This window comes from Eumetopias jubatus, unplaced genomic scaffold, assembly GCF_037043125.1.
Source record: "Eumetopias jubatus isolate StellerSeaLion01/CBP00866 unplaced genomic scaffold, mEumJub1_p1.0 scaffold_7, whole genome shotgun sequence".
NCBI classification, from domain to species: Eukaryota; Metazoa; Chordata; class Mammalia; order Carnivora; family Otariidae; genus Eumetopias; species Eumetopias jubatus.
The window spans coordinates 26,817,138-26,832,581 of record NW_028274813.1 but is presented as its reverse complement, the minus strand read 5'-3'; the positions used below and the strand labels follow the sequence as shown (position 1 = coordinate 26,832,581).

General features: G+C 40.5%; 1 protein-coding gene across 1 annotated transcript in view; it reads right to left on the bottom strand.

The window, feature by feature from the left end:
- The window catches only part of NEK9 (NIMA related kinase 9), a 36,363-nt gene extending 21,202 nt beyond the window's left edge, over positions 1–15,161 (bottom strand). Inside the window, exons 1-10 of the mRNA XM_028094813.2 lie at positions 14,792–15,161; positions 11,943–12,120; positions 10,141–10,196; positions 9,553–9,623; positions 8,087–8,192; positions 6,221–6,352; positions 4,560–4,670; positions 3,675–3,739; positions 1,267–1,317; positions 604–796 (exon numbers count right to left, since the gene is read on the bottom strand). Coding sequence (XP_027950614.1) covers positions 604–796; positions 1,267–1,317; positions 3,675–3,739; positions 4,560–4,670; positions 6,221–6,352; positions 8,087–8,192; positions 9,553–9,623; positions 10,141–10,196; positions 11,943–12,120; positions 14,792–15,010 — 1,182 coding nt within the window. The 5' untranslated portion in view covers positions 15,011–15,161. The remainder of the gene's footprint in view (positions 1–603; positions 797–1,266; positions 1,318–3,674; positions 3,740–4,559; positions 4,671–6,220; positions 6,353–8,086; positions 8,193–9,552; positions 9,624–10,140; positions 10,197–11,942; positions 12,121–14,791) is intronic.
- Positions 15,162–15,444: the final 283 nt, after the last annotated feature.

Below are 15,444 nucleotides of genomic sequence, written 5' to 3'. Positions count from 1 at the left end.
GCTGCATTGTAGGTGAATGAGGAGTGAGTGGGAGATAAGAAGAGATAACAAATACAGGCAATTTGTTCCAGAAGCTGAGAGACAGGGTGAAATCTAGAAGGGAACAAAGGAAAATTCTACTGAAGCTATGCCTAGCTATCTTCAATCACTGGTACAGGTCTTAGAATTTTCCTATGTGGTACACTGCTTCATTTGTCTATAAAATTATTTCACAGACACTAGTTGCTCTGAAATTCACGGTAATAGAACAGAGTAATTAAGTGACTTTCTGAAATCACCCAGCTCTGAAATCACTCAGTAAATGAGAGTCCAGTCTCCCAAGTCCAAACCTAGGGCTCTTTTCATTCTTTCTTTCCTTCTTTCTCTCTTTCATTCATTCATTCAAAAAACATTTACAAATGACCTAATATGTACCAGGTACTGGGGAAAGATACTCAGTGAACTAAACAGACAAAATCCCTGCTCTCATAAGAGCTTACATTCTACCACCCCATGCTGCCATTCCTGCAGCACATGTTCAACTAACAAAATACTTAAGACAGCCTCGGCCCAGTAAACAATTAGGCTTATATCACTGTTCTAAGGTACTTAGTTTTCACTTACCACCCAGGTGTACAGTTCCTTCTCCACTGTGACCACAGCAAAGTGAGTATTCCCTGCACACACCTGCCGGGCACTACAGCCACTCTTGATGACATCCAGTTTCTGGGGAGTGGATTTTCCACCACCCCAAACATAGACTTCACTGGTTCGTGATGTTACCACAGCAATGGGTGCTTCAGTCACAGTGCTTGACCTGTCAACAACCCCCAGAACAAAGGCACATTTAACATAAAAAACTGTATCAAAGAAAAATGCTTCCAGTCTGTTCCCAGAGAAGAACTGCCAATTATGGTATGAGAAAGTATGTTCTTTCTTGACAACTTATTTCAACCCTCTGTCATAGAGGCCTTGCAATTCCTGCCTCCAGGCTTCATCACAGCTCAGCCAGATCAGATTCCAGTCTGGTCCATAACACCTACACTTTTCAACTTCTCAACATTCATCATGGTAATGATGTTCACTTCAGCATGAGGATGAAATTATAGCCTTCTGTTTTCTCAGAAATGATTATCTGACATTTATGAATGTCAGATAATTATGTTGGCTTCTCAAACGATGCCATAGGCTACTTACTGGGATCAAACAATGCATGCACCAAAGAAAGAAAGACCCCCTGATGGTAATTTAAGAGATATCACTTTTTACGAGTCTCCTAGGCATTACCTTGGTCTTTTTGTAGGTGCATTAAGCAGTGTGACTTTTTCCTCCATCTCTCTACCAAAAGAAAAGCAAAGATACATGAGTGAAAGAATAGGTTCTTACATTGTACTAGTGTCTCTTTAATACGTTTCACAGATTTAATCCTCTATAAACCATATGCCTCCTGCAACATGACAATGCTTTTGGAGAAGTAACTCAATACGATTCAAACAGTTATACGGGCCTGGCTTTGGACAAATCATTAGATATGACGGGGCCAGCAGTTTGGGGCCATATGTTTTCTTTCACCAAGAAACATTCCAAGCTGGAACAGAGAACCTAGAGAACCTCTGTTGCACATTTTAAATACCTGCTGATCTCTCCATCCAGGCTGCCCACTGACTTCCCAACTCACCATCTCTAAACCTCAGCTCATTCTCTTTCTCGCATACAGCTTTTCTTTCTGACTCTCCTATTTCTGCAACTGGCACTTCCCATTCTCCCGGTGGACTAAGCTTAAAACCTCAGTTACCTTTGACTCAGCTGTCTCCCTCTCTTCGATATTTCAGTCCTATTGATTCTGCCTATACATCGCCCTTCATATTCACCTCTCCTCTCCCAGCCTGCCGCCATGTTAGCTCTAGGCAGCTTTGCTTCCCACCCGATTGCAGCAGCACGGCCTAATAGGTCTGACTCAGCCCACTGCCAACCCACTTTATCAGTCCTATACTGATCTAACACTGAGATTGGTTTGCTAAATGAGTCTTCCTTAGGCATGCCCCTTACCACATGAACTTCCCTCTCATAAACACCCACTACTGGACCATAGCTTGAATTAAGCACAGATCCCTTTGTCTAGCATTGAGGATTCTTGCCTATCTTTCCAGCCTTCTTTCCTCCTACTTACTCCCCATATTCTAGCCCAGGGTACTCGTTCTGTCTAAAACACTTACAGCTGAATTCCTGAGGTGGCACTTAGGCATCAGTAGTTTTTGAAAGCTCTTGAGGTGTCGCTATTGAGAGCCCCTGGTCTAGAACCCCCAACCTAGTGAAGTAGGACTTAAGTGTTTCCTGAATACTTCCCACAGTCTGCTATGTCTGTGCCTTATCTAGAAAGCTCTCTGTCTTCTGTTTTTCCATCAAGTACAAAGTTCTAATGAAATACTGTGTATAAATTATAATTATCTCAATAAAAATTGCATTAAAAATTATCAATGGAAATATTTGAAAAGAAGTTAAAATAGTGATTATACTGTTGGGAAATAAGCCAGATAAAAAAGTTAAATATGCTTAACCAGTAGCAAAGGGCGATACTGCTAGAATATGTGCCGACCATAAGTGGAAGGTCACAGTGCTGTTTCTGGAGTATTACATGTAATTCTAGGCATTAAAACATTGGCTAGACCTTAACTGGAGAAGAATCAGAAAAGATCAATTAAATGACACAACAAAATAAAGGTACTGGCCAAACGACAATGATTAGGGAATTAAGTATATACTTAATGTATCTAAGGGCAAGACTTGAAAAAAGAGCAGAGCAAAGATTTGAATATTGGGAAGATACAGAAACAAAGAACTGGTAGGGGAGGAAGAAGGTCAGTAAGACAAAAACAGTATAACAGGATGAGAATAATAAAGGGGTTGGCTCAGCCGGAGGAGAATGCCACTCTTGATCTCAGGGTCATGAGTTCGAACCCCATAATGGGTGTAGAGATTACTTAAAAAAAAGAATAACAAAGAATACATCTTCCTTTAAGTTTGGGTTTGAAGCCTCCTATAGGACGTGAGGGATAAAGGACCTCCTTCCTATCTCTGAGACCTCTAACACAGAAAAAATCTCAGGAAGTAACATGTCAACAACCATGCAAGCTTGATTTCTGAAGTAGACTCCTCCAACTGCAACATACCATCTAAACGAATGCACTGAAAAACAAAGGCCCACTTTAAATCCATACTACTATCTGACAATCGCTGAGCATCTTGTGCCAAGCCCTGGGCTGAGCACTTTATATGCATTCCCTCCTTTAATCCTTACCCTACCTGACTTTATAGAGGAGAAAACTAAAGAACAGAGATGTTGAATAACTTGACAAACAAAATAATAGAACTCATACAAACCTAAGGATGTCTGAGACCAGAGCCCTCCTCTCTTAATTACTACATTCTAATGCCCTAACTCTAGATTAAAACTCACAGATGAGGGGAGTGCAGGGCTCTAGGCTCTCATCAGTATAAATTCAGAACAAGACAGCACAGGCTAAGGAGGTGGAAGTCAGGAGCTCCTCTCCAGTAGCAAAAGCAGAGATGTTGGTAGAAAATGGCACCAGAGCAGCCAAGTCAGGAAATACTGCCCTCTCTCATGGTCTTCTCATCAGGCCTTTAACAATCAACCAACCACAGAAAGACAAAGAGTGGACTTCTCTGTACTTTACCTCCTGCGTTTCTTGAGAAGGGGGCGATCCAGAAGTTCATCTGCTGTGGGTCTCTGCTCAGGATCCTAAAAAGTACAAACTGGGTTAGTTTTAATTTAAAGGAAAAGGGCAAAATGGGGTCTAAAGAGGCATTTTACTTCCTCTTAAAAGGCTGTATGCTAATTACTCAAAGATCACTGTATATTATCCTTTTGTTTCAAAAACAATTTCTTATGTCACATTCCATGTTTGATGCATATCATTTCGTTGTCAACACGTGTACATGAACGGACAGTGCACCTTCCTTACTTGTTCAGTTACGGCACTGCCTCTCAAACTGCAATATATATGGCACATAAGAATCTCCCAGAGTGCTTGTTATAAAGATTTCTGGGCTTTATCTACAGAGATTCTAATCCAGTTGGTCCAGGGTGGGACTCAGGAATCTTCATTTTTTTATTTGTAAAACTCTTCCATCCCTAGCAATTCTAATACCTATGGTTCAAGAACCATATTTTGAATAATACCAATCTAGAGCTACACTACTATATACACAGAACTATATATATTCTGCATGCTAGAAACTCTTCTAAATTATCTCTGATTATAATTTTGTAAAATCAATCTACGAAAATTAATCTTGATCATAAAAAACGGAGCACCTTGATTTCACAAATCAATAAAGTAAGAATAAAGCATAATAAAGCTCAAGGATTTGTTGTCTGAAACAAATACCTATCATGAATTGCCAGTGCCTATTCTTCTGGGTACAGCCAGCCACAAACATACCCTACCCTGGGGAAGTGAATGCGGCTTTGTGCAGGTTCATCTAGGCATACCATACTCCCAACACTGTGGTGGGAAGGGAAAACCCTAAACTGAAATCAACACGTAAGTCACACTTACCTGGTCAAGGCACGCGTGGACCATTTGAATCAGTTCCAAAGAGTACTGGCTAGAATCAACTTCCATGGCCCGGATTCCTTGTACAATCTTCACACACAAGTTGAGTGGATTCTATGACAAAATGGTTATTCTTGGTTATATAAAGATTATAACCTACTAGTAGGGGTTCTGAAATGTCTGTTTATTTTTTAAAGAAATGGCAATAGTTCTGCATTAGGTCTGATTTCTTTTATAACTATTAGTATGCATCAGCAAGAAATGGCTAGGGATACACTGTTGCTATCAGACGGAATGAAGCCAAACGGCCAACAAGGAGATATGACTATGGGGCCAATAGGATAATACTCAGAGTACATTATAATCTGACCTTTCAACTGAATCCCCCACAAAAAGGGAAGCAAGATTAGCCATGCTTCCTGGCTTTAAATACCTCCTTTGCCAAGTACTCTGCCTCCCAATTTATATACCCTAAAAATGGTTATGCAGGGGATACTCTGCTGCAACAGATAAGGCAGTAAATAAGATGACAATGCCAATAATATTATAATAATAATACCATTAACTCCTTTATTGAGAAACCACAGTGTGCTAGGTAGGAACCCTTGCAAACCCCCTGTGAGGAGGTTATTATGATTACCAATTCAGAGATGTAAAGTAACTTGCCCAAGCTACACAGATAGTAAAAAATGGCATCATAACTCCAACCAAAGTCTGTCTTGACTCTAATACTCATTTTCCTTCCACTATATTATTTAGAATAATTAGATGATATACCAGAATAAACTTTAGAATTTAGAAAAATAAATAGGTCTCATGAAAGGCCAATGAATTTGCATCTTACATTTGCATTTTTCATATACATTAGCACAGTATCTCTATGAGAAAGATATATATTTTTTCCTTGTTATAGATAACGAAATAGAGTATCAAAGAAATTCTGAAACAATTTGCTTAAGTTCTCACACATGGTTTGTAGAGGACACTGGATGTGAATCCACTTTTGCTACTCAGTTTGGTCCATGGATTAGCAGCATCAGTATCATGTGGAAGCTTGTTAGAAATGCAGAATATTGGGACCCACTCCAGACCTACTAAAAAATAGTCTGCATTTTAACAAGATGCCCAGGTGATTTCCTATGTGTATGAAAGTTGGAGAAGCACTGCTTTACACTGGGCTTTACTTAGGAAGAAAAAAAAAACCCTAAAAGGATTTGTTGTCCATTACAATAACAACCTCTAATATAAGAGTCAGTGTATAATTTTTTATAAAAAGATCAAAACACTTTAATGAGTACTACATAATTTGCCTTAGCTTAAAAAAAAAAATGATGTAGCTGAAGCATAAGAAATGAAATGGTTTATCCAAACGGCAGCATCACATAGTGGATCCTAGAGCCAATTTCAAAATTATAGTCAACAAACTCAAGTACAATGCTCAATGCACTTGAGTAAGATTATTTTAGTAGGGAACTGAAGTTAAAGATAAATCTGGTATATAGCATTTTAATAATATGCTACACCAAGCCACTGCCTGAATACTTTGTTTTTTTGCCTACAGCTGATTTCTGATGAAGAAATCAGAAACTCAGGGATAAAGGAATTTGATTTTCTCAACCAAGTTATACCATTTGCAAGGACAAGGTGGGGATAATACAACTTACTGTAGCATCAAATGTTCTCTTTAATGTCAGCAGTTCAAAAATCACACAGCCTACTGCCCAGATATCAGACTTGAAATTGTATTTTACTCCTTGGCAGAGCTCTGGAGACATGTAATATGGAGTTCCCACAAGCTGAACAACAAAGAACACAATCAAAGAATAACTTCATTTCTGAGGTGACTCTATTAATACTTCAACAACTAAAATAAATTTCTCACAAACTAGTGTTAACAACTATAAAATGTTCATCAGCATATCCAAAAAGCTTTTTATGAGATGATGCCACTATGGGGAGAAATCTTTTATCTTATCAAATTTCTTGGAAGAATTATAAAGGGTAAAGGCACTGTGGTAATTTGGGGAGGCACAACAGTGATTCCTAGATCACAAAGGCTTTAGGTCCACTGAAGACTTCATACAGATAAAGACATACTTAGTAAAAGTTCACCAATGGAAAAAAAACAAAAAACAAAAAAACTGGCACGGGGGAGATGATAAGTAAATAAAGGGGTCAAAAGTTCTAACTGAAGTGCATAGTACTGAAACTCTGTAAATGGCTGTTTGACCTCTGTAATAGTAACACAACTAGGGAAATTTCTTTCAAATTTGAAAAAGATCTTCTGCCTTGAGGAATGAGTTTGGAAATCAAATGTCCTGAATGGAGGTTGTGCCTCTCCCCAGATGAGATGATGAGTACCCTAGAAGTTCTAATAAAACTGATAGCCATCTTTAACCAGCAAAGCAAAGCAATTTTTAGATGGATTGTATGGCATTTATAAATTTTCATATCATTCCTTCTTTACATTTAACTGGCTAAAAAAAGTCAAGTCTTGGTTTTACACCAGATTATACTTGATGAGAAAAATCCATATAAGGACATGATTACTTCCTCAGAAGCTCAATACGGCACCATCGTACAAGCAGACTGAGTTCCTGAAGCAGACATTAGCATGTCTCTAAACTGCTTACAGGCATATCTTGACATTATCAAAAAATATCAACAGGACAAATTAATTTTATTAACTTACATTTTCAAGTTCTTTCAAGGACAGAGCACTGTGAAACCAGAAGAGTAATAATTGGGCTTTATAATTCCTAAAAGGATGAAATCACTGTCCTTAAAGATCAACTTACATCTACTCTTTACCAATGGTCTTTCTTAGGATCAGGTGAGAAAGAAGCCCTGCAGCTGGGACGGCATATGATATTAACACCAGATTGTTCTCTGTGCTGAAGCCTTTATTTGTAGTATAGGGCTTCCGAACCAGAAAAATTCAGAGGAAACACAAAAAGAGATGTCCAACATCCTAAGCTCAAATACTAAATAAGAGATAAACTGAAATCTCCTAAAGATCCGCCAGAAAAAACAGTAGAGCATTTTCCTGTTTTATTTTTTTTATTATTTTTTTGTTAAAGATTTTTATTTATTTATTTGAGGGATACTGAGAGAGAGCAAGAGAGAGAGAGAGAGAGAGAACAAACAGGGAGGAGGGGCAGAGGGAGAGGGAGAAGCAGACTCCCCACCGAGCAGGGAGTCACTTGGTCCCAGACCAGGACCCAATCTGAAGGCAGACACCCAACTGACTGAGCCACCCAGGCACCCCCTTTTCCTGTTTAGAAAGTGCTGAAAAGGGCTGTGAGGTCAGAGCTGTGATGTGGACAATGACTCCTAAAAGAACATCTGAGCATGTAAATGCCTATTAGTAAGCACAGGAAAAAGACTCCTGAAGACCTGCTTTATAAGTATGGAGAACTTGCAAGGACTACTGAGAAAAGTGTGTGAAATTTGGAGTGGTGTGCAGTTATATCTCATAGTACTGGAAAGGAAAAGAAAAAAAACTTAAGACAAGGGCAACACATACTTACCGTCTCAGCCATGGAATACTCAGAATTAAGTTTCTTGGCTAGGCCATAATCTCCAAGTTTTATTAGGTTTGCCTTGGTCAGAAAAATATTTAATGTCTTTATATCTCTGGAAAAAAAGATACTGTATATTAAACTCCTACAGACAATTGTTTTGTTTCATCCCTGACTCCGCCCAGAATTAGTACAGAATAAAATGAGTGGTTACCACTGCTCACACTGTTATGGGATCCCAAACAATGGTCACCACTTTCCCATGTACTTTAATATTGAAAAGGGGATTTGGGGGAGTGGAGGCAGAGAATTAACTTTGTTCTCCAGGGCTTCTTAGCACAAGCATGTCTCCCGTACCACTGAGGATGTTAGGAAAAATTGAGAGGGCCAGATGGAAAACACAGCCCCACGTAATCCTATAATTCCTGTAAGGTGCACTGCCTCTTCAATTACCATTTATGCCCTGAATTGGTTGGTGTTAATGCTTCAAATCTGTTAAGGCAAGGGAAGAGGCTGCACATCCCAGCAGCAACATGACTAGGCTGTGTAGCTCACCTAAGTAAAACCACTGGCTATTTTTCTAAAGATGAGCTGGTCCTATGTAACACAAATAAACTGTGCCTGGTTCACACTCTGGCTTCCTTAAAATGTGAAAAAAAAAACAGAATGCTCCTTGTAACTTTTGAAAAGAAAATAATATGCAACTGTAGTAGCCATTCAATAGCTATTGAGAAGCACATGTTAACTGAATAAACAAACCAACAAAAAAAGAAATACTGGTGAATCAACATTAATCTCTAGCAATTATCAATGACTCACTTAAGGGTATAATGTGGAAATGTTCTAATAGCTCTTTCCTATACTAGAAATGAATAGAAAGCTGTTTTTCCCCAAAGATCTAGTAAAATCGTACAAAATAGCTTTTTATCTAAATTAAGACTCAATTATATAATTAAAAATACTTGCCAATTATTATTGCTCATAGAAAACATTTACCGCGAATTGCAACCAATCTAATACCACTTCTCTTAGTGGCTTCTAGACTTTACTGATGAATTAATGAATTGAACTCTAAAATATCTCTTAAAGAAGTAACTGAGCAGTACTTGGCTACTGAGACTCTTCCTAGATCACAAACATAATTTAACTTCAGGAAGTGAAGGTAACACCCCTCATTACTCACTCTTTCCTTCCTAAATTATATTAACGGAAAAGCCTTGACTGCTTAACCAAAAAAATAATAGTGCTGATGGGAGGTACCCAAGGTGGGGGTTAGATTGGTGGGGAGGAATCCATCCTGTATTTTTTTTTTTTTTTTTTTTTTAAGTAGGCCCCACACACACCCAGTGTGGAGCCCAATGCGGGGCTTGAACTCATGACCCTGCGATCAAGACCTGAGCTGAAATCAAGAGTTGAACGCTTAACCGACTGAGCCACCCAGGTGCCCCTCCATCCCATATTCTTTCACTCATTACCTATGAAGGATTCCAGCTTTATGGATACAGCTCACTGCTGAAACAATCTGAAATAGGTACCACACCACCATCTACAGAAAAAAAAATTGTATTTGGACTGGAAACAAAAAAATTCCACTTATATAAAGACACACACTAAAACAAACAAAACAAAGGAAGCTACAACCCGAGGTTATGATTCAACATGACCTGACATCTCTTGCTTGGAGGTTGAGTAGGCAAAGAAAAGTGGTAGGGGTAAAAATAAAAAGCAGATCATCATAAAACAGTTCCAATGCCATTATAAAATATAGTATGGTGAAGCAGAGTTGTGGAAAGAAATCCAAGAATGCAAAGGTATAGAAAACTGGGCATACCAGTATGCAGTAATAGAACCGGGAAAGAAAGCCCATAGAGAATCATGATGTGGAGGTAAAGCGTTTAGGAAGCAGCTATAGACAGCTTCCTTGTTAGAGGTTTCCTTTCTCATGAATAGCAACCAGAACTTGGAAGGAAAAAACACTCTTCATTGTTGGAAGAGTAAATACAGGCCTAGAATGCAAGAATCACAATACAATTCTAGCTTCCTTCCACAGAAGCATGAATTACCTCTTCCTCAAACAACTTGTCCTTCTGACGAAGGATTTTGTCATACAGGTTCCCTCCTGCAATTAAACAAGAGACAGGTGTGAACTGCTTCATAAAGATCAAAGCTTGGCTCCTGTAGCTACTAGGGTTTTAACAGATTTTAACTGCTTCCCCAAAGGAATCCCCTTCTCCTCTTGGCTCTTTATAAAACTCTCCCCATCCCTCGAGGACTGTATCCAAAGTCGTCTTCAAAGATTCCCCTCCCTAACAAATGAGGCTCAATGCAAAAATGGGAAGTATGACATTTTTAGAAAAGAGAAGAATAAAGGCCATTCCTATATTATCCCAATTAGCAAAATACTTTGAATGTCTTCAAAAATCAGAAGATTTTCCTTTCTAGAACTCCTTTTAAAAGAATTTGCAATATTTTTGTAACAACTCTCCGGTGTGACTACTAGAACATTTGGGCTATACCTATGATGCAATGTTTTGTACATACAGGGGTATCTCATCGACAACTTCCTTTTTTTACTACTTCACACTGAAAAGGTTTCCCATAATTTAGGGGACACCCTAGACTGTTTCCAATCATTACTCCTTCTACTAACTCCTTTCTGCAGAATAAGTCTGAACGTGCTTCTCCCTTTCCTTTATCAAGTAACAGACTGCAAATGATCACCATTCATTTCACTTCCTACCTAAAACTGTAACTCACACCTTAGTCCTGGCTCAGTTTCACAGCTTCTTTTCCTCTGCAATTTAGTAACTCAGTGTTTCAACAAATTTACCATTTGTTCTAGTCCCTCCTAACCACAAAGGAAGTTAACTGCTTGAGGCTTCTGCTACTTCAGAAATCTCTAATATAATCTTGTACATTGAGGGTTGATCAGAACCAGCAACAATCATGGTACACAAGAGACAAGACAAAAAGTTAGAAGTCTAAGAGCTTTCTCTTAGAGATTTAAGTGAAGGATATGCTGGGACTTCTTTAGCATGTAGCTTAAGAAAGGGCTTTGAGGGTTCTCCTATGTAATAAGGATAACAGCTAGTATAGTATGTATTGAAGATTTGCTACACACACCAAGTACTATGCTAGGGGGTTTACATCTTCATTTAACACAACAACCCTAGGAGACAGGTACTGTTTTTAATAAACTCATATTAAGATGAGGAAGCTGAGGCACAGAGGTTTCTTGTGCAAAGTTACAGAGTTAAGAAGTAGTAGAGCTTGGGATATGGGCTTAGAGTATATTCCTAGCAACTGAGCTAATACTGCTATCTTACAAGCAAAATGGTCCAAAGAAGTCAGAGACCAGATAAATTAAGGCCATGCTTTACTATGTGTCATTTTCATTCAGCTATGATCTTTGAACCACTTTTCAATTGGATAGCTTTGGCTGAGTCAATATAAGTACCACTTGTAAGATTTCATTAAATATTACATCAAGCAGTGCCAAGCCACACTATGTCTCTAGCGCCTAATTAGATGTCTAACATTAATGCCTAACTAAAGTCAATTCATATGAAAAAACCTTGAAAAGTGAATGTAAAAATCAACTGAAAAAATAATTTGAAGATGGAACTGTAAGCATTAAGAGAGAATTTGAGTATGCAGGGGAAAATCCCTCCCCTTAGTTTGTAAATCACTTCAAAATTCTCCAAGAACTATTCTCTTAAACTATATGAACTATTTCTCTTAAACTCTAGAAATCCATTTAAAGTTTTTAATCAACGTATATGCCTCTTATTTTCTTCTCCCCTTCAAGGTAAGTATAAGCACAACAACGTCTTGCCAGAGGAGGTCCCACTGAATTCTACCTTACCATTACAATATTCCAGCTCAATCAGCAGAGTGGTATTGTCCATGAAGTGATTGTAGTAGGCAATAATATTGTCATGCTGCAGCAGAGCCAGAATAACAATCTCATTCAAGGCATCACGACGTTCCTTCTCCGACAGTCGGGTCAAATCAACTTCCTTCCACACAACCAATGAGTCATCCTACAACACAGTAACAGAGGTATTGTGCTTTTCTCTAGCCTGGCAGAGAATGAATCCACACCTTGATCTGTAAGCCTAGAAAGAAAACTTCCTAGATGGGCAGAGACTGACTCCTTTTATTTTTTCCTTTAAAGAAGACGGGAACAGGGGCGGCTGGGTGGCTCAGTCAGTTAAGCGTCTGCCTTCAGCTCGGGTCAGGATCCCAGGGTCCTGGGATCGAGCCCCGTGCCGGGCTCCCTGCTCGGCAGGGAGTCTGCTTCTCCCTCTCCCTCTGTGCTCTCTCTCTCTCTCTCTCAGGTAGGTAACTAAAAGCTTTAAAAAATTAAAAAAAAAAGACGGGAACAGAATTTAAAGGTTCTTCATACAATTGAGCATTATAATTTACTACAGGACTGGGGAAAGTGAAGCACTAAGATGCTGTTACATTGTTGTTACAGTTAATTTAATGATGTCAATTCCAGGTAAAAATACCAGCTAGAGGTAGCTCTCAAAAGATTCTATTGACAGACATCATGACAAACTGCTAGTCATGATAAACATTATAGTAGGGCTAGAATACTGGAGAACTGGAGAGAGTAGTTATCTAGAGCTGACCACAGTTTCTTGTAAAATGGAAATATTAAACTTACCTCTAATTTTATTTTTTTAAATGTTTTATTTATTTATTCACGAGAGTCAGAGAGAGAGGCAGAGGGAGAAGCAGCCTCCCCAACTAGCAGTGAGCCCGATGTGGGACTCGATCCCAGAACCCTGGGATCACGACCCAAGCCGAAGACAGACGCTTAACCATCTGAGCCACCCAGGCGCCCCTTACCTCTAATTTTATAAATTTAGATTTCTCTAGTGATTTCTGTTTATGCTTTCTAGATAGGAATAAGTCATGCCTAAGGGCTCAGAGTTCACTTGTAAGTGAACTCACCTGCTCTATTTTGCAACTCTGTATCTCCTATAACTTTTACATGTCACGGGTTTTCCTCTATCCACAACAATTTATCTGCAGCTCCCAATATTCACTCTCTTTTATAACACCCAAATTCTTTACTGATACTGCTCTCCAGCCCAGGGGCATCCCCACCTAAATCACTCTCCCTATCCTTTAGAATGATTCTGCCAGGCCTTTTAAAACTTTTTGGGGGGATATTCTGATAAACCTTCTACTGTGCATTTATTCAGTGCAAACATTCCTTCATTTTCAGAACTCATACACTGATATGATATTTGTGTATCCTTTCTCATTTATATACACATACAACTTAAATGTTATTTTCTTACTAACAGGGTTAACTTGTCTTCCCAGTGAAATATAACCTTCTGGAGGGAAAGGGCTGCTTCTAATCAAACCTTTGTAAATTCACAAACCTAATAAACACTTGGTGATAATGGATAATGCTATGCCAATTTTGGGAAGTGTAATCAAATTTAACATAAACCAACTTCAGTAATCAAGTTCAACATGATGGAAAGGCATGGGCGAGGAGATGTGAAACTCTGTTCTAGCCCAAGATCTACTTCTAATTTAAGTGTCAAGTGACTTAAATATACTGTCTTAGTTTCTTTAATTATAAAACAGAAATAGCAATGCTCATCTCTTTTTCATACTATGAGTACAAATAAGAAAAACAGATACTAACCATAACCCTAAAATCATACATTAATGTTGCCTTAAGATAAAAAAACACTTGAAGATTTTTCCTTGCAACCCCCCCACCTCCAACTTTTAGCCTTAGAAATATGCTAGCTTGGAACACACCCCAGAACTGCAGATGGATCACTTATGGATGAATCATCATCATCCAAAGTCTTCAAGTTTAAGACTTTAGGGATCAAATCCAATTGATGGTTAGTTTTTGGAAGTAGAGTCACCACTACAGGGTTTCAGATCAGTGTATGTTCTGAACTTGGGGGGTTAGTGATCCAAGAATCTCTCCAAAGGATCTGTATATATGCAACAGGGGATGGGGGAGGGAGGGATTATGTTTACATCAGGTTTTCAAAGGAGTCCTTCCTTGCCTCCCGCCAACCCAAGTTAAGAAACAGTGGCTTAGAATATATCAAAAAGTTATTTCCCATGCATAAACCCTGCCGGATAAACACTGATGAAGAAAGCAACGACGAACCCAATGGTCTTCTAGAAAAATCTCCAATTAAGTGTTCATACCTGAATTTAAAGATAACGGCAAAGACTGCGGAGTTGCCACTGACGTGGGAATTTTGAAGCTATGCCCCTCCTCTCCACCCCGACACTGGAGAGCTACACACGAGAGGAAGTAAGTTTTGACAAAACTTCACATTCGTATGCCACTTTAATTTACAGTTTGCAAAGTACCTTCGTTCGAGTCTCAAAATGAAACTTAAAAAATAAAGATTACTTTTAGGGTAATTATCATTAACCCCAATTTACAGATGGGGAAACTAAAGCTCAGAGAAGGCTCAATGCCTTGCTCAGTTCCCCGGGTTCGACAGAAACGACCAGTCAGTAACACCAGTGATCTAACAATTCCCAGTGCAGGTGAGCTGGAAGAACGGAGAAGACCCTGAGACATACACCCTGCGGCCACGCAAACCTAAGTGAGGCCGAGGCGCAAGCCGCAGGCAAAGCCGGGACCGGGTTGGGTCTGGGAAGCGGGGCGGCGAACGAGGGGCTGGGGCGGCCGGAGCCAGGGGCCGCTACCTCTGTGCGGCGGTACAGCGTGGCCTCTCCGAAGGCGCCGCGGCCCAGGATGCGGATGGGGATGTAGTGCAGCTCCTCCTGCTCCGCCGCGCCGCCGCCGGCTCGCGGCCCCGGGCCGGCGCTGGGCCCCGGGCCCGAGTCCCCGCTACCCCCGGACTCGCTCCCAAAGTCCGAGTTGATGGAATCGCAGTGTCGCTCGTACTCGCCCAGCACCGACATGATGGCGGCTGCGGGACCGGCCTGCGTGTCCCCAGCGGCGCTGGGCGCACTACGCCTCTCTCACTTCAGACGCCGGCCCGCGGCTCCGTCAGCTCCGCAACCCCGCGAGGCTCCATGGTGGCTCCTTCCCCCTGACCCGGAAACAGTTCCTGGTGCTTCCGGCCCGGCGGCCTTTCCTCCGCCTTCGCTGGTCCACTTGCTTAGTTTCGCGGCCCCGGCTTCCCTGCCTCCGGGCGGGCGGCGCATGATGGCCGCTAGGGGTGCACGGCATGGAACCGAAGGTCTCTGGCCGCGGCAGGGGGGTCGCCGACCGGTCTGTAGACCCCGTCCCCGATCCCTGGCCAGGTTCCAAATAGCTTTGAGGTCCGGAGGTCGCGCAGTCGCATCTTGGCGCCAGCCCTATCTAAAGGGCAGTGATTCCACGTTGGACAGTG